At 36.3% G+C, this 20,739-nt stretch overlaps 1 protein-coding gene across 4 annotated transcripts in view; it reads left to right on the top strand.

Moving 5' to 3' along the window:
* LOC6581495 (cyclin-dependent kinase 14) overlaps positions 1–20,739 on the top strand; it is a 128,691-nt gene that overhangs the window by 42,400 nt on the left and 65,552 nt on the right. For 2 of the 4 annotated variants that reach the window (XM_032730866.2, XM_002007187.4), the window contains exon 2: positions 12,664–12,741. In XM_032730866.2, coding sequence (XP_032586757.1) covers positions 12,664–12,741 — 78 coding nt within the window. Of the gene's footprint in view, positions 1–1,372; positions 1,692–12,663; positions 12,742–20,739 lie in introns of those variants that run through there. The other 2 variants (XM_032730867.2, XM_032730868.2) reach the window with 2 other exon arrangements.

Here is a 20,739-nt window from a genome sequence, read left to right as displayed (position 1 = left end):
TATGAAACTAACAAATCAGCTTTGATATTTCCTTTCTAGCTTGAACAAGTTTCTCAGAATAATAGTAGAGTCTTTATATATTATATACGTACTATATTCCATCTTAAGGCCAAGAAATAATTCCAAGAATTTCTCCTTAAATCTTTGCCTTTATCGTTAATCCGTTTAAAAATAAACCATGCTGACCTAGATAAATAGCGCAAGCACTATCAAAATTCTTATCTCAGTTTTTTCGCCTGCTTCACTAGTGGGCCAAATTAAAACTTGGCTAACAAAAAAAAAAAAAAAAAAAAAAAAAAAGCAAAAAACTTGGCTCAAATGCAATTTGCAAGCAGCTTGTGACGCAAATACTTGAGCGCAGTGCGTGTCAAACTGTATGATGGCTTATCAATAGCGCTGAGCTGAGCTTCTTATGGCGACGTGCCTTTGACCCAGAAGTCTAACAACATTATAGACTATGCCTCAACGCAACGACCCCTGACCCCTGAGCCCCCGCCCATCCAGTCGGTCCGTAGCTAACACGACCTATGTAATCAACATTGTGTATACGTAACGTAATAATTGAAGCCGCCAAAAGACGCTACGCTTGCCCGGGCGCTACGACAAGAGTGAAACGAACTGCAAAGAGAGAGAGAGAGAGAGAGCGCGCGTTACGAGAGAGGGCGTAAAGTGAACGAGTGTGGTACGCAGGCACGCAAGCCAAGCCGGCGTGTGGAACTTAAGAGCGGCACATGTAACAGAGCTAACTCTCTCAATTGGTCAAGCTCTCTCTCTGTCGCTTGCGCTCTTGACGTACTGCATTCGCTGCCACCCACCCCAAAGCAGGTGGCGCCCTTGCGCTACTTTCATGTTGGGCTTTGCTTTCAGCAACAACAACAAAAAAAATGTAGAGGAACGTAAAAACGTAAGCGTAACGTAGTATCTCGTTGACCTCATTTCGTGTGCGAAACTCAACGCGGCAGGTTGTGTGCAGCTCCCGCAGCCGGCTAACGGTAAACGACAACGACGACTTTGAGCAGTCGAAATTCCTTTAAATACGTACGCGTCGCTCTGTCAACGCTCGCCATATTCAAGTTAAATGTCAAAGTGTTTGCATTCAAGTTGAACTCTTAACCTCGTCGTAGTGTGCGTGCACGTGTGCGTATGTGTATGTGTCTGTGTTTGTGTTTGTATTAAGTTTATGATTTTGTGCTTAGCGAATTTTGTTTCACTTTTCTTAAGTTATTTTTGTTGTTTTGATTTTGTGATGTTGCCAAGAAAACACCCTCAACAATAACAACCCTTAAGAAATGCTAGTTGTTGTTGTTGTTGTTGGTGTCCCTTGTTGTCTGTGGTTCGCAGTGTTTAATGTTGTTATTGTTCTCGTTTTTAGCTAGAATTTGACCTCGTTCAAGCTAGTCCATAAATCGGCCGATAACACACAGATATTCTATACTAGATAAAGTGCCATAAAGTGAATTCTTAACTTGTAGCGAAAATGTTTGCCATCAAATAAAAGTGTTTACAAACAAAGCCCCCCAAAAAAAAAAAAGAAGCAAAACAGCTAAAGCATTAAAGAAACAGCTATAATTAGCAGAAACTGCTAAAAAAAAATCAAATATTTTTCTGTCGACCCCTGAGAGAAAAAAACGGCCTCAAAATTGCCGAATTAATAAATCAACCCACAAAGCTCAACAACAACAATTTCTCGGGTGCGTATTAAAACAATTAAGATTGCAATAAATATAAAAAAAATGATATAAATTATATTATTAAAATACTGGCAACAATTTAAAGCGAAATGAATTGTGGAATGCTTAAAGTAAACAAATGAAACGAGTAGAGGCAACAATTTCTGCCTCTTCTTATCCCCTCTCTCTCAGCCTTTCTTAAACTAACATTAAAAATAAAATTTGATATATTTATTTATAGCTTTCGGGTTTTTTTTTAGCATTCTATTTATAGCTAAATTTAATGATTACGATAAACAGCTGGACAGAGAATGGGTTTTTGTTTAAGTTTTGTAATTGTTTTTGTTTAATTGTAATATATGCATGTATGTATGTATATATATATATATATATATATATATTTATGTACATTGGGTAGACTCAGGTGATATATTGAGGGCTGAGACGATTATACATATATGTGTATATGATGCAATGCATATTTAGAAATAAGCAAAATTTGGTTAAAAAAAAAAAAAAAAAAAAGATTAAATCACCCAAAACCCTTATATATGAAACTAATTATTTTTTTTTATTATTAGTATATATATATATATATATATATATTTTTTTTTTTATATCGTTTTATTTATTTATTCTTTTTTTTTTATTTAATTTAAATTTTTTTTTAAATAATTTTTTTTTATTTAATACAAAATTTAAAATTTTTACTACAATATTCAAGCCTTTATAAAAATATTTTTGCACTTTGATAATGCAATTAATAATGCTCTATTATGCATAGAAATTTTCGCTCTCTAATCAATATAATCAAATTTTCTAGTTTACTTCAGCAATGCATTGAAAATATCTAATAATAATTTAATTTAATATTTTATGAAAAATCTCATTAGTTCTGCAACATTTGAGTGGAACAATTTAAAGCCCAAAAGCTTAAAATTTCCGAATATTTTTCACGTGATGCAAGCAGACCGTAAAAAATGCGCCCAAAATAAATAAATAAATAAATATTGAAAATATGTGTGTAAAAGCCTATTTGAAATGCTGAACAAATATTAAATGACAGACAGAGCGAGAGGGGGCAGAGGATGAGAGGGAGAGAGAGAGGAGTCAACTGTGCCGCATCAAAGTAAACTTTATTTAAATTAAGCGCAAATATTTTGACACGTCGACGGTGGAAATAAAACGAAGTGAAATATATTTCAACAGCAGAATGGAAACAGAATGGAATGGAATGAAATGAAATGGCAAACGAAACTGCATTTCAATTGCAGTACATAAAAAGACTAAGTCGGGCTTTACCGACTGCTGAATGCTCATTCACAATTGAAACGCTGCCAGATTCGTTTTCCCATCTGCCAAGCCTCCAAATGGTATATATATATATATTTATATATATATATATATATATATATATATATATATATATATATATATATATATATATATATATATATATATATATATATATATATATATATATATATATATATATATATAATGAAGCAATTCAATTATCATGATTTCTGATATAGTGGAAAATGCATTTTCCGATTTATCATGGCGGATCGAGAAAATTTAGAATCTTTCTAATTGTAAGCCAAAAGTCTAGCTTCCATAGTGGCCGAATGGTTTGCATTCATTCAGAGGGTTAGGCGGACGGACAGATGGGCGTATTGCACAAAACCAATATACTCATTTAATTCTCGTGAATGTGTATAAAAAGTTTACATATTTTATGGACGAATTGGCAACAAGCCTGCGGCAACAACCGATATGAACAATGCTGCAGTCTCTCTCTCTCTCTCTCTCACTCCCTTACTCTCCATCACCATCCCACTCTCTCTCCAGCCAGGTCATGTTTAACTCCCTGGGCAACTCATCTCGGCGGCGTTGGCAACCGGCTTAAAGCAGCCAGCAAAAGACTTCGAACCGAACAGCTCGATTTTAATGGCATTTCTACGGTTCGTTGTTGTTGTTGTTGTTGTTGTATTTATTGCTCTCGTTGTTCTGGCTGCTCTTGTTGTTGTTGTTGTTGTGCAATTGAAATTAATTCAAGTTAAATTGAACTTTTTATTAGAACATTGACCCAGCCACGACGTGAACAGCAACAACAATAGCAACAACAGCAGCAACAGCAACAGAAATAATCGAGCTGCTTTCATTTCACATGCAAAGCATTCGCTGGCTCTAATCAGCTGTTAAATCAGTTGTTTAATCAGCTTTATATAACTCTCGATAAGCAGAATACATAAACACACACACGCACACATACATATATATGTATTTAGTATACTATCTGTCTGTGAACATGAAACCGAAAATAACGAAAACACTTCCGTTATCGTAGCAGCAGACAGCAAACATTATAATCAGAATTCATTACAATTATTCAACTAGGAACTAGAAGGAATCCGCTGCGAGTGGGTAGTTCGAGAAGTTGCTTGAGTGGCACAGTACTGTAATTATTTATTAGTTTGATGATATTTCCATATCATATATGCACATAGATGCAATGTAAATAGCATAAATTCTCTTGTTTCCTTGTTTTCCTGGTTAATCTGCATCTCCGATTCTTATCAGATATATTTCTCTATGCTTATCTTTCCATTTAGCCTCATTTGAACTCTCTTACGACGGCTTTTCGCTATCTCATTTCCTTATATACGCAGATCGTATAATATTTAAGAGTAGAGTAAATAAAGGAGAAAGTTGGAATTGGTGCACCTCGATGAAATGGATTATCAGAGAATTATGAACTTATAGAATCTATATATGAATTCAAAGAATATCTTTTAATTCTTTTATTTTTTCCTTTTTCCTTTATATGCATGAAGAGGGGGAAGCCACTCTTTCTCTTTCTATCTGTCTTTCTAACCCTCTCTGTCTCTCTATTTCTTTTTGTTTTTGCTTTCTCTATCCGGCACTGTTTCTCACCTTGCATGTCTTTCTATCTATCTCTATCTCTCTCTCTCTCTCTGTCTCCCTCTCTTTTTCTATCTTTGTCTTTTCTTTCTCCTTTCTCATCCTTGCTCTCTCGCACCTTTTTGGAGAGTATTATACCCTCTCTGTCTCTCACAATGTCTCTCTCTCTCTCTCTCTTTCTCTCTTCGCTAACAATCCACTGTCTCTCTCGCTCTCTCTCTCCCATTACCTCTTTCCCTATCACATTCACCTCTACCTACTCTATCCATATTTATATATTCCCACAATTCCTCGTTCGCCCCTCGCTAAGGCATTTCAAGTTTGATTTATTGGACGACACACAAGGAACTTGTTTAGTTTGTTTGCTTTTGGCTCTGGCTTAGCCAGTCGTACGCAATTTAATTAGACGTTCGACTGGCTGCAATTAGTTAAAGCCGCCTTCTAAATATGACGCCCATATAGAAATCGAGAGATGTTTCATTTCTCGTTTGCATTTGGCTTGGCTGAGAATGAAATTGTGCAAGTCTCGCCATATTTTCGATGGCTAAATCAATTAGAAAGTTGAGCTAAGGCTGAGTGTAATTAGGATTATATATATATATTTTTTAACTTGCTATAACATGTGTGTGTGTGTGTGTATATATATATATATGTTGATATTTCTGTGAATTTTAATTAAGTTTCGTTCATTTGGCGATTTGGCGAGCTGATAAACGACCAAAAGGCACGCAATTTGGCAACTCGTGTATGTGTGTATATGTATGTGTGTGTGCGTGTGTGTGCAGCATTAAAACAGGTGTGTAATATCATAAAAATTGAGGCGTAACTCAAAGCCAAAGTCTAAGGTTTGGGCCGCTTCGCATGCAACTGGTTGACTAATTTTGTAATATATATGAATGGCTCTTTTTGTTTTTTTTTGGTCTTTATCGTCCACGCCCCATCTGCGCACCGCCCACTTGACGGACGATAATTTGCCTAGCGATTTCTTGTTGGCGATAAAGAAAATTGAGTTCTATATGGTAATAAAACTTGTTCTGCCTTGGCCAAATTCATTTGTGCATAATAAATATAAATATAAATAAATGTGTATAAGACGTTAAATGCCAAATTAATTTTCTTTCCTTGCCTGAGCTCATTTAATGTGCGTTTGGCTTTATTTCTGGTTGAATTTTCATCTGTTTTTGTTTCTTTTTTTTTTTTTTTTGTTAATGGTTTTTAAATTTTACGACTTGTCCAATAAATGTGCGAGCCAAATAAAAGGGGTGCGAACGGCGGCGTTGATTGATCAAAATTGAGACGATGAAATAGCATGAAATACAGTAGGTGGGGAAAGGCAGAACTAGAAATTGGGAGAAAATGAAATGGTGTATTAAATGAAAGAGTTGCTAAGCGCTAGGATAGGAGAAGGATTTCTTCAAGCTAAAATTATTCTGATTAGTTTGGAAAGTGAATTAAATTTAGATATAGAATTTCATTTAAAGTATTTTTTATGCTTAAATTATATTTATTTACAGTTAGGCTTATATACTCCAGGGCAAACCTTTTTCAATATATTTTTCACTTTACTAAATCCACCGAAATAGGTGAAATATGAGTGAAATAGATTTTTAAAAGTAATAACAATCAAAAATTAATAAGGTTTTTATAATCGATTATCTCTATTTCATATATGTATGTTTATTATACAAATATTATAAATTTTTTATATAATTTTTTCACTGATTTCATTTATGGATTTCCTTTTAGTTAAACGTTTTCAATTTGATTTGTTTTTATTGCATTTTACATAAAGTATTTGGCAATTGCGTTTAATTACTTTGAAATGCATTGCAATTAATATTGCATAAAAAGCAAATACAATTAAAATAGATGCGTGTAACTGTGAATATGTATATGTGTATATATGTATATGTGCATGTACTATATATGTATATGTCGCGATTTAATCCCGTTACTAATCTCTGTTACGTGAACTGGCGTGGCATATAAAAGGATTATGCAAATTACCAGCAAAATTTGTCATTAATTATTGCAGCAAAATTTTATTGAAATTTAATGCGATTGTGTGTGAATGTCGCTCACCTTTCCACACGGCCACTCACTCTCTCTCTCTTTCTCTCTTGCTCACTCTTTCCCTCACAGCGTGCATTGACATTTGAGGCTACACGCCGCATGGCTTATCAATTATCCAGCTGCATTCTGTCCAGGCACGACAAGGACAAGGACCTGTTCCAGGACCTTTTGACAGCAGTTCAGTCGGTCGAAGGCCACAAGGCTTACAGCCTCACGTGCTCGACAGGCGTTGCGCGCACGCGTTTTTTGGCTATTTTCGGCCAACAGAAATTGTTGCCATTGGCAAATTGTCTACACGTCATTTATAAGCCATTTCATCAGCGGCCCATTCAATTCCGTCAGCTGGCTGCACTTTAAACCTCTATTTTTGGCCAAAGATAGTGAGTGGGAGAGGCAGGCAGAGAGTGAGCGGGAGTCTGGCTCTCTTTTGCGACTCTCGCAATTAGTCAGCTGCTGTCGCCGAGTGTCAAAATATTTCGCATGAATATTTTCTGCAGAAAATCTATTTTCTCATGCTACCGATTTTCACTTGGCCGTGCGCCCACAACTGTGACAGAGGCGGTTCGCCTGGGGGCCGAGTGTGTGCGGCAGGTGGGGGCGTGGCTAGGGCTGTTGCTGCTGCATGAGCAATGCGCGTGCATGGCCAAAATGTCACGTATACGTCGTGTGGCACGCCACGTCATGGCTCGCAACAATTTCAGAGAGTTCGCATGTCACCGGCCGCCGCTAACCACGCCCACCCCCTTCTCGGCCCAAAGTTAATTACGTCATTAACGAGAAATTTAAAGAGTGCTCATCATTTCACTCGCTGCCACAATTCATTTATGTCCCACCGTCAATTGCCCTGACAAAGGGGTATTTCGATTCGCTGATGAAGTTTGCCAAATTTGTGTGGGTTTTTCTTCTTTTTCCGACTTAGTCATTGAATTATTCATTCATTATAGTAGGTGTTCTTTTTTTTCTGACTTATCAACTTGACTCAACTTTGCGACACTAATCAAACCACTTATCAATTAATTTTTCTATATTATCAAAGAATAATAAGTCGAAAGTTAATGCAGTTTTTTTCTATATACAAAATATAGTAAAGAGCCAGAAAACATTTGCGGAATTTCTTAGATAGCTAAAACATATGTTACGATAAATATTTTTAATTTTATTATTTTTGCAGTTGTGCATTCTTGAGATATGATAAGAATATATAGGTTAATTTGTGTTTGTATAAAGGTGTTATTATATATTAATATGGTTTTGATATGCGATAGGCAGAGGTATCAAGAGGCGGTACCTGGAGCCATTGCGATTTTGATATGCAAAAGGCGGTGCGTGGTACCATTGTGAGAGCTATTTGAGAATGTTTTTCTATATAACATGCCTCGAATGAGTAAACCGTTAAAATGTTGGTTATAGACCAGGTCAACTATATAGATGTATAGATGTTAGATTCAATATGTTTCTAGAAATCACAGAAATATCATTTTATGTATAATTAATGGGAATATTTGTAGACTAGATCAGCTATGAGTATATATATCTTAAACTTTTATCTATCAACTATCCTCTGGATACTAGACTCTTAGACTATATACTATTATTAGATTGAGATTTTCGAGAAGTTGCACGAATAAAGATAATAATAATCAGTAAAATAATTTATGATAAACCAAAAAAGACTTTGAAAAAAAATGGAAGTTCTATTAAAGTTCCGCACAAACTGATTAATCCATAGATTGTAATAGCATGCGATTCTCTTTACAAACCTAAAGCAATGAATTCTAAAATCAGACCAGACCTTTTTTAGCTAATTTAACTACATTTAAGTAATTGACCAAAGTAGCAATATTTTTGTTTCCTAGTAAAACTTTCCGCCTTGGTCTAGTCAGAAATAATGATAGAGTTACTTAAAAGAATATATATTATTCTTGCAAGCTTGTAATTAAGTTGAATCTTTAATTGTGACTTAGTTGCTGACAGGTACAGTAATTATTCGCATATACAAATTAGCAGACAGAGGCGAGCTCTTCGCCTTTTTACAGTGAATATTCGCATGTAATTAACAGGCATTTGATTATGGTCAATTGGCGAATTTGTCTGGTGCTAATTGCTTGTGAAAAGCGGTTCATATAATGCTGTCAATCACTGTGGCGCTGCCTCAGTCTATTTTTGAGGCACCTTTGCCCCAGCGCGCGCCCCCTAAGCAGGGCGGGGCTATTGAACTCGTTGCTGCCAGTCAATTTTCGTCTGTCTTTGACATTGATGCCAAATTGCAAAGTTTGATTTGAATGCGTTCTGTGTGTGTGTGTGTGAGAGAGAGAGAGAGAGGGAGAGTGTGAGTGTGTGTCTATGATTGTGTGTGTGTGTGTATTCACGCTACTCATTAATGCAACCTAGCAGCATCAACAACTACAACAACAACAACAGCAGCAGCAACGATCTCGTACAACTGCAAGTGAAGCATCTGCCTGAAAAGTTTTCGCAGCGCCTTTTGCAGTCTTAATTAAATAAGTTTGACGTTGCTGCAACTTCCACTTGCTGCTTGTTGCAACTCATTTTGCTTATTTGCCTTTTTAGGCAAAAAGAAAAAAAAAAATGGAGAAAAAAATAGAAGTTTTCGCAAACAACTTTAATGGGCTTTTAAAAACAAGCAACGACAACTGCGAGTCATTTAATGTAAATGCGATTCACTCGTTGATCCAACTCTCTCTCTCTCTCTCTCTTTCTTTCCCTTCGCCTCTCTCACTCTTTTCCTCTTCTAATGCCTAGCTTTAAAACAATTTGTCAGCTGCATTCGACATTCTACATTCTGCATGCGGCATTTGCATATTGCATTTGCTGCCAGCAACAGTGCCTGCAATTTGTATGCAATCGCTTGCGTTATTCGAGCCAAGGCCAAAAGGATCATAATCGGTTTGCCAGCACTTGAAGCCAACCAATTGCCGTTGCGTTGTTATTGCCCTTGTTGGTGAGTTGTGCCCGTTGCTAACATAATTTATACCCACTGAAACTGTTTGCGTGTGTGGGTGGGGTATGCAGCTCTTGTAAAGGTGTTTAATAGGTGTATATAACTGTAAGGAGAGAGTCAACATTGGGAGTGTTCAGTGTTTGTTCTATTGGGTGGATTTTCTTCTAGTCTATTACTTGCTCATTTCTTATGTGTTGGTCTCTCAGTCTCTCTATCTCTCTCTTTCTCTCTCTATCTCACTCTCTCTCTCTCTTTCTTCTCTTTTGCTCTCTTGCTTTGTCTTATTTTTCATCTCTATCTATTTTGCATAGTTTCTATTTCTATTTCCATCTTTTCCCAATCTTCTAATTCTTTCGTTCTATTTCTGTTTAGCTATTCTCTCAAGCATTCAACCATCAAAAAACTTACTCTTAGTCTCAGTAAATATATTGCCATTCACTCAACGCCTTTCTTTGCGATTCTCAGCAATTTATCCAAGTACAAATAAACCATTTTTATTATTTTCTCTAATATAATTATATAAAAATATATAACACAGTTGCCATTGAGCACTATTTACAGCATGTGCTCTAGTCGAGCAGACTCAACTTGGCTATTATCCTCACTTGTTGTCGTTGTTGCGGGCTGGCTTATGATTTTGAATGATTTTGAATCACAACAATAGCAACAGCGAGTCATCTATGAGCTTATGGTTATGAGAGTGTGCCTTTAATTGAGTTGAAGTGCTCGATATGCATACGAGATAGACGTACGTGCATATATGGGCATGTCTATGGGTACATATACATATGTACGCACCATATATGTATGTATGTGTCTATCTTGTCTATCTATGAATTGATGGCATAAATTGCTTGCGCTCGACTTGTCTGCATTGTTGTTAAGCCAAATTGCTTTTGACAACAACAATGATCACAATAATAATAATAATAATGGACACTACAATAACAGTGGGCTATCGCTATGGCGAGCGACAGCGAAGAGACAGACACTTACCCAAGTGATTTAGTACCCTAAAAATATTCTACACAAACTATATATAAATGTATACATATCTATATATATATTTTTATGTTTAATTGTTGCCGTTGCTGTGGCTGTGTCTGGCATTGGGCGGACTGTCAAGGTGGCTGTCCGTCCAGCGGCGTGGCATGCAGCATTATGTGGCATCATTCACATCAATGCCAAAGTTTTGGTGGTCATGTTCCAAGTGGAAGAGTTTTGATAAATGACTTTTCGAGTGCCAATTTCCTGGCCAAAAACTTGTATGGCATGCAAATGAAGCTAGCCAACTGTACAAACCAGTTGGCATTGGCCGGGCTAACTGAACTGTGTATGATGTGGAGAAATGCATCGATTGGAAGTTTATAATGGAGCTGCCATATCAGTTTCGATGAAAACGACGTAGAAATAGTTCAATAATCCATTCTTCGCAAATTTTTAATCAGTCTGCATATCAATGAGAGCTAGAATGGGGAAATTATTTGAGCAGGGAGTGTGTGGTTAGAAAATATTCGAAAGAAAACTAAAGGAGCTGCAGAATACAAGTTTTTTCTAGATTTAGTGTTATTTGTGATGTGAGTTATGTATGCATAAGATAGAGATCTATTATTTCAAGTGTATGGATGCATGTCTTTAGTCATATGCTTGTAGGTTAACAGGGCATATACTACAGTAAGAGATCTACTATACTAATAATGCATAGATCTTTATCGCATAGGTAAGTTGTCTGTAGAAAGACCAGCTCTTATAGATAGGCACATCAAATTAACTTTAATAATTTTTAAACAATAGTTTCTGTTTAAAATTCATATCTATATCTGTAAACTTACTAATCTGCAATATCTTAGTTTTGAGCCAGCATAAGAGCAGCTTTTAAAAAACTGAAATATTTTTAAATAATGTAAACGTCACGAAAAGCTAGCCACCAAATTTCATATCTATATCTCAAAAAGTTCTCGAGTTATATCGAAAAAGAAGCTGAAAAATCGGAGAAATGGCAGCAATCAAGCGAAACGAAGTCATAAACTTGCCATAAATATATTTATATTATTTTAATTTATATCGAATTTCAGTTCACACTTGCTAATAATTATAAATAAATAAAGAATATATCTAAGTATATATATGTAGTTGGATATATCTAGTATATATATAAATTGCTTGGCAAAACCATTTGGCATGTTGGTTGGATAACCGTTCGATATGAATATATAATGCAGTTAGTTTAACTGTGCTAACCAAATCATTATGCCAATCAACGAGCCAGCTAAACAGCGCCAGCCATAATAAACAATCGAAAACAGCTGATACAACAACAACAACAACAACAACAACAGCAATGACGACAGCAACAACAATTACGCCCTTTAAATAGATGCGGTTAAAAGCAAAAAGTTGTACACAATTTGCATGGCTCACTGAACGCTGAAATAAGTTGGCTAAATGTTACATTGGTCAAACAGCAATCAAATTATATAACTCAATTACGAATGCACACAAATACAGACAGATGCACATACACACACATTTATATAGATGTGTATATATAGAGGGGAATAGTCTGTTGTTTTACTATAAATATAAAGCAGCAGGCGCCCGCACTCTGGTCTGGACTGCATACATATATATATGTCTATATACCCATCAACGAAATGCATTTCTATTTTGAAGTAGTTTTTCATTTGAATTTTACTATGTAAATTGGCTTTTCATTTGGAAATGTGCGTGTCATTCGGTTGCGGTGGGGGTGGGGTGGTGTGTGAGGCCTTCTCCCCAGTTATCTATTTATTATTATGGCACACCACGCTCCACTGATTTATGTTAATTTGTAATGTCAACTCTGTTGTTTATTGTTGTTGTTGTTGTTGTTGTGTGTTTTGTTTTATAATTGTCGTAGCGTGGAGGCATGGCATAATAAAACAACAAACAACAAAGCTCTCCTTAGCCACAATAAAAAATTTAAGAATATCAATCAATGCTCAATGAAATACTAAAGTTTTTCCCCCCACTTTTCTTTCTCTACATTTTCAGGCGTCACAATGCGGGAGAAAAAAGGCGGCGCCCTGCAGAAGCTCAAGAAGAGGCTGTCGCACAGCTTTGGCAGATTAAGTGAGTAGAAGCTCTATCGATAAATGCAATCGATAAATTACATCTAAGGGCACTTTAAACTTGGTCCAACAACAAAATATTTATAAAAAAAAACCCGAACTCTAAACAAACAAAAGCTAAACTACAATAAATCAACAACAAAAGCTAACCATAAATGGGCAGAAAAAAAATGAATGAGAAGCCCAACACAGAGCGCTGTGTGTGGGTGCGGCAACAATGGATTTATGTATAAATATATAGATATATGAAGTATATATATATATATATATATATATATATATAATTTTTACTATGGCCACATAAAGTTGGGCGTTGCATTGAGCAATGAGAAAATGTCGCGCATGAATCATGTACAATATATACATACATACATATCTATATCGTTATATAGATATATACTATATAATTCTCAGCTTAGTTTCTCAGCACTTGAGCGTGGCAAGAAAGAATAAGCTTTTAAATTAGATGCATAAAGATTACCTTGGATATATGCAAAAAAAAAAGTCTCAGCTAATGCTATTCAATATATTTATTTACATATATAGATAGCGAGTTGAGTTTATGTTCTCCAGCTTTATAAATTGCATTTCCTGGCATTATATTCAAGCATTAATTTGAGCTTAAGCTCGATTGTTTTTATCAATTAAGACTTGTGTTCGCATTTCCTGTTATTCTCTTCTTCTGATTCAACATCTGAAGAGCCCAACTCTCGCGATTCTGCTTTGTTTCTCAGCCGTAAGCGTGCGAAAGACACAGCCTGGGCTTAGCTATGCTACTTAAACTGCAAAAACTACGAAATATTGTTAGTATAAAAGTTTAAAAAGAAAATTATAAAATTATTCCCAATATGTGTTCATGTACTTTATGTCTAATTATAGTTGCTTTAGCTTTGGCTTATGCTGAAATATGTTTCAATTTAAACTTTTCGCTCGCAAAGTTTCATAAATTATAGATAAACATGAGTTTTTTGAGCCATCTGTCTAAGCTGGCAACGCAAATGAGAAAATGTTTAAAGCCCAAACACAATTTGGCTAAACTTTATTAGCTTCACTGCAGAGCAGGCCATAAAGCTAGCTTGGCCATGGCAAAAGTTGCGATGACAAAGTTCGCTTTGGCTGGAAATTTGAATCTAGTTGCAAAAAGTTGCGTTGCCTTAAACACATTTGCTGCACGTGAATGAAACTTGGCCAAAGCCAACTAAACCAAGCAAAGCCAAAAATAGAAGAAACTGTGGAAATAATTTTGGAAATTGTGCCCACAGTTATGCACGAAGCTGTCAGAGCTGCCATAGCGCTTGAAATACTATGAAAACACGAGAAATTGGAAACAACGAAACAAAACAAAAATTGGAAAATAAATGTTTGCTGCGCAGCAAGCGAACTGTCGAATGTTGAATCATTTGGCAAAGCATTTAATGGTCAAACAGCATCGAAATCGGCAGCGGCATCAGCAGGGGCTGCCCCCATGGTAATTGAATGCAGCAGCTGTAGCTGACTATGACTGACAGCTGGCAATGCACACAGACAGGCAGACAGACAGACAGACAGACGGACAGATGGAGAGACAGAGAGACAGACGCTTGCATAGCTGAAAGATGAAATAAATGGAATATAATCCACAATATGCACGCTAATACATTTGTTAACCAACGCAATTGCAGTACTACACATACCCTTCATCTCTCTCTCTCTCACTCTCACTCTCTCTCTCTTTCTCACTCAATCTCTGGCTCTCTTTACTCTTAACTGCACTTTTTAGTCGAACATTTTGTGTTTGCCCCGCTGAAATTCCATAGTTCTTGTTTGAGTATACCCTGTAAATATGATGAGTCGCAAATGAGGTGTATAAAAATTATGTTTGTGTATGAAAGAAAAGAAATTTAGAGATTTTCGTATATTATTTCTAACAGCTCTCTATAACAAATACAAATAGCAAATATATAAATATTTCCTTTTCTTCATTTGATTACAGAAAATCTAAAAATATTATTAGCAAAAAAAAAAAAAAAAAAAAAAAAAAAAAGATTTGTAAGCACAAGATTGCAGAGAGTTTTTTCTTACTTTTCTAAATCAATAAATATTGATGTATTCATTTTATTTCCATATAATATATCTTTGGCAAGTAAAATCTTAAGTTTTTCTTCAGATTTACTTGAATGTTGTGCTGTTATATTTTGCTTTAAGTAATCGTTAACTATCGTTATAAGAACTAGAATATATTCCTTATAGATCTCTGACTGTTAGCATCTTTGACGTTTTCCTATCTAGATTTTGTTCTCTAAGAAAGAATGAATACAGTATATCATTTCGTTAGTTCATCAATCTCATCCATATTTAGAGTTTCTTCTCCAAGAAAAAAGAACAGAGCATACAGCTAGTTCATCAGGCTCATCTATAGCTAGTCGTTTGCTTTTTTCTGTCACGCTTGGTTTGGGGCGCCACAGTGATTCCGTATAGCGAATATTTGTTGCTGTTGTTGTTGTTGTTGTTGCTGTTGACTCACCAAAACTTGTTTCGGGTTGCGGCATGCGGCTAATTGTCTCTCAACGCCCACAAGTCAATGCTGTTGTTGTTTTAGTGCCTACTCTCGATATTCGCGTTTCAGAAACAAGTTTGAGCTTTGTCTGCAGCTGGAAAAAAAAAGCCGCTTTATGTGCAGAGCAAAGCCAGAAATGGCTGAAAACAGCTGTTAAATGGTTAAATAGAGAGAGAATGAGCGAGAGAGGTAGGTGAGCTAATGACCAGCATTTAGATTACTGTTCAGTGTGACCATATTTGGCAGCAGATATTGATTGCCTAATATGCAATAGGGTCACAATTTGAAAATCAAAATCATGTTTTTAATCTAGTCAAAATGGAAGTAAATAAGAAAAAAGAGGAAGAGAGAGAGAGAAGAGAGATTTGTTTATTCTTCGTAATTCTGTCATATATACCTATTCAGTATTTTTTTTTTTTTTTTTTTTTTTTGGTATATTTATTTACGCTATTCGATTTCATATAAAGCAAAAACTTGAAGCCACGTCAATTGGATTTCAACTTTATAAATATGTTATTTTGCCTGCTCAATCAGGCGTGTTGTAAACGGCTATTTCCTAGTTTTGTGTGCCTGGCAAACCGCTTGACAAAGTGCCTGGTAACCAAAATTTGAAGTTTTGTAGCTCAAGTTGGATTTCGCCTCGTTTGTCAGTCACAAAACTTGAACAAATAAATATAGAAGAAATATTGCAATTGCAATTGGAATATTGCTATTGCTGTTGCTGCCTCTGCTACTGCTGGTGACAACTCTATGGGCGACAACTCTAGGAAAAGCTTTTGGCAATTGCATTGTTATTTTCCACACGATTTTGTCAGTGAATGCAGCTCATAAATTTTGCAATTGAGAAACTGTTCACGAGGGGGTGGGGGCTGGGGCTGGGTTCGGGCAGTCGCCAAGTTGCTGCAACTTAAATGTTTTCATTGCATTATTGAACAGTTGCAGCAACAGCTGCGGATGCAACTTGCTGCCAAAGCAAAGCTAAGTTAAGAATGTCTCACACAAGTTGCCAAGAAGCTGCCGTTTGGCAACTATTTGTTGCTCTCTCGCTCTCACTATCTCTTCCTTCTTCTTCTTTCTCTAGCTCTTGCTTTGTCAAGGCTATTGCAACAGCAGCAGCAGCAGCAACTGCTGTTGCAAGTTTTAAGGCTTGCTTGTAGAGTTCATGGAGTATATTGGCATTGAACATCTTTGGGACTCGTTTGATGGAATAGAAGTCTTGAAAATTTAGTATAAATACGAGTTGGCAAACTGGAAGGATAAAGATTTAAGATACTGGGATAATACCAGATATAGGCGTGACTAGTTTATAGGACTTACTGTCTTATAGAAGCGAGAGAATAGACTTGAAATTGGCATTGAATGTAGAATAAAATATTGGGTAATATCATACATAGCTCTTTCTATAGGCAGCATCTAGTAATTTGAATGATTTGTATAGATAATATACATATCAATAACATATACAAATTCCTATATAATAATATATAAAGTCTTAGCTCTTCATCCACCTCGAGCGAGTATTCAGCAGTCAATCTGGTTGAGGCTGTGTTTGACTATCGTTAATTGCAATTTGTTGTTGTTGTAGCCGTAGCTGCTGTCGCTTCAATTTCAACGGGTTTTTCTTTCCAATTATGTATAAGCTCGACAAGCTCAGCTCAACTGCCTCATTCGCTGGCAATAATAAAACTTATGAAGTAATAAGCAGACAGAGCGAGTGCGGAAGAGGCGACAGCGGGTGCAGGCATTAAGTAAATTGCATTTAACTGAGCTGTATGCCACGCCCCGTTCCGGCGCCCGTCCGACGCTGTCCAAGTAGCTTGAACGCATCAAGTGTCGCTCACGATTCCAAGCAAAACAGAAACTGAATCTGAAACGGCAACAACAACAGCAACTGAAACGGCAACAGAATCAGAACCAGAACTTAAGTCTGGCCTCTATGGCGACGGGTGCTCGCGCTTCTTCTTGTTCGTGACTTCAGACGGTGCTTCTAGCATACACTTCCGGCGGGTATTATAGGTTTTGCTATGGATGAGGATGAGGGAAGTAGTTGAAAATTATGTAGAACGAATCAGATTAAAGCTCATCGTTGATTTGATTGATGGATAGAGAGATTAATGGTTATGGAGAGGATATGAGCTGATATATTGATGAATTTATTGGATATTATAGATATTAGAGATCGAGATAGAAATAGATATAGAGGGAATTGTTAGATATGGATAGGATATGATCAGATGTATTGATGAAATTCCACATATTTTAGAGATTGAAATAGACATAGATATAGAGGGAGACAGATGGATTTTGTTATATTTAAAAAAAAGTTATAGAATACAAAATAGAATAGAAATATATTTGTATAAATTTATATATATATAGAAAGTTATATAGATTAAAAGAAGTATAGATAGATTGACAGCTTGGTATATATCACTAGATACCCAGCTACATAAAATAGAAATTTAGATTTTAGATTAAGGCAAGGGTATTTAGCTGTCGGTTATGTAAAGTTTCCAGTTTATTTCTCGTTATTTCATTTGTTAAACTTTATGTTGCCGGCACATTCCAGAGTCAGATTCAGTTGCTGTTTGATAGTTTCTTGGCTCGCCTTGGGGCAGCACAAGTTTGTTGCTTGGTCTCAGAGTGTTGAGCTGTGGCTGCCATTATAAATAAAAAGAATATAATAGTTGACATCGAGCTGATAATAAATGCCATTAAACTATCAAAATAATTGCTGCAGACCGGGAGCGAGATGCCATTTAAAAGTCTTTAAAGGCGATTTCTGCAATTTATTTAAGCAGAAATGCGACAAGCATCCGACATTTATCCCACAGCGCAGAGCAGTGTCTGAGTTATCATTGAATTCTTTTTCAGTTTTTCACTTTGTGTAAATATGTAATATGTGTGTGTGTGTGTGTGTGTGTGTGTGCTTTCCTCTTTGTGAACTGTCAACGATATCAACGTAGATATCATTGTGGCTGCCTCTTTGTGCCATTGATACACTTGTCGCTCTCGCTCTCCCACTCCCTTTCTCTCTCTCTCTCTCTCTCTTTCTCTCTCTCTCTCTGTTTACCTCTTCGCGCTGTGCGCTTGTCATAATCCTTTTTGATAACATTTTATGTCACAAGCCATAGCCAAACACTCGACGTTGTCTATGACTTTAACCCTTGACAGCGACGTCTGTCTGTCCCATGCACAGCACTTGATAACTTTACACTTGAGTCTCTTCAGCAGAGCTGCTGCCACCCATTTGCCCTCCAGCTCCCTCCTCTGACCCTCGTTCTCTCTCTCCCTCTCTCCCTCTCTCTATATTTGCTGTAGCTACTCAAAGCGCGATAAGCAGCTAATGGCCTCCTACACTTCCTACTTTCTATCTATACCTCTCTAGCACACAAAGTGCCCGCATATCTCTCTATGTGTATGTGTGCATGTGTGTATGTGTGTGTTTGAGTATGTTTGTGTCCAGAGCTGAGTCCATTCAATTGACTGCCTTCGTTTAGGTCATCCACTATCAACACATGCTCACATATCGCGCATCATGTGTCGTCTTCATTGTATTTGCTCTCTGATTCGTATAGCGCAGAAAAAGCAGCTCGAGTTGCCCTCTCCCCCTCTCGACAGGCCTCTCTGTCTGCCACACATTCATCAAAATCCGCTTAATATGAGCGTCCATTGATATGAGTTTCTTTTTCAAGCAGATCTTCACTTTAATCTTCATTTCATTTCAGCTCATTCGCTACACGCGGCGTATGAGTAATCACGACCTTTCACATTGAAGCACATTAAAAACCTTGTACTTCTCGATGTGTATATATGATTATGTATATATATTTAGCTTAGCACCCAAGCTAAAAAATGTTAAAGAGTGTTTTCTTTCTTCTTTCAAATGAAAATAATCTGAGGTGCGAGAAATGGTTTTATTACAAATTTGAGTAATTTAACTAAATTGTGTGCGAACTGGTTGTGTTTCGGTCCGGGTGCACATTAAGCAGACGTGAAGATGGAAAGCCTTGATAGAGAGTAGCGCGCAGGCAGAGCCAGAGACAGATTTATGGTCTACTAAATAATTTAATGCGATATGTTCAAACTAAAGATTTTGCGCGTATTAAATGCGATTTTTATATGTAAACTAAATAAAAACTAATGAATTTCTAATATTGAATGAGATTTCATAAGTAAACTATTTGAATACCTTAAATTTTCCTGACTATTGAATGGGATTTCTTAAGTAAACTTATGCAAACGAAAGATTTCTCAAGTGTTGATTTATATTTTATATGTAAACTATAAAATATTAAGCATATTTATGATTATCTAAAGAATCATGATATATATGTATACATATGCAAGTGGTAGATCTAAAGAAGATATGTCAGAATTTGGAGCTCTCTATGAGTCGTACGGCATATATCTACATAGATCACAAATAACGAAACTTATATGTAGATTATTTTGAGGTTCTTTATATTTATTTATTTATTTATTTTTTTCATAGTTAGTTTTCTGAACAAAATCCTAATCTGTTGAAAATTTCTTATTAAGCTAAGCTTTTCATTTTTCTTTGTTACCTTGGCCTTTTCATTTGCTTGTGATTTGTATATACATTTTTGCTTTAAATAAATTTACTTAGCATATACATACATACATCTATTTGAGGACAAAAAGTAGAAAATAGGTTTTTATCTAGTTAAACTTCATTGTCAAATTCATTCTAGCTCTTGTTTACATTTTCTACAGCTTCTCTGACTTTCCCATAATTGAAATAACTCTACTCGACCCATCACTACTGCTTCTTCCTCTTCTACTAGCACTACACCTCTTCCTCTTCCTCTTTCTCTTCTCGTATCCCATGGTGCATGTCAGCTTAACTAGGCGTCTACCCTAAACACCCGCTGTCAGTATCATTGACTGTCTATAAACATTTAACTGATTGTCTTTATTTGTTGTAGGCACTGATCTGGGCCCTAGGCTCTCCCTCTCCCTCTCCCTCTCCCTCTCCCTCTCCCTCTCTCGCTCACTCTTTTACTCCTTTTCTTTTTGTATTACATGCTTATTTCAGTGTGTGGCATTGGGAATGACAGGTGGATGCTACTGCAGCATGTTTGATAATTTGTTTTTAAACGGCTTGTATGGCCCATTGTTAATGTTGTTCTTGTAGTTGTTAAGCTGTTGTCGAACGAGCCAGCAGCAGCAGCACAAACACACACACACATTACACCTGTGTGTGTGTGTGTGCGTGTTTGAGAAAAAAGCAAAGTTTTCTTCAGCCTCGCGCCCATTTGGCAACCGAAGCGTCAACGTTTGCCTGGAACGTGCCCTGAATGCGAGCAGTTAGCAGACCGGCACACACACACACACACACACACACACACACACACACACACACACATTTGCTGTTTGGCTTTTTATATTTGCTGGCAGCTTCTACAACGCCATAATAAAAGCGTTTTAAGTGAAATTCAG

The sequence above is a fragment of the Drosophila mojavensis genome, unplaced genomic scaffold, assembly GCF_018153725.1.
Source record: "Drosophila mojavensis isolate 15081-1352.22 unplaced genomic scaffold, ASM1815372v1 contig_74, whole genome shotgun sequence".
Classification (NCBI taxonomy): domain Eukaryota; kingdom Metazoa; phylum Arthropoda; class Insecta; order Diptera; family Drosophilidae; genus Drosophila; species Drosophila mojavensis.
This window is presented reverse-complemented; position numbering and strand designations above follow the sequence as displayed.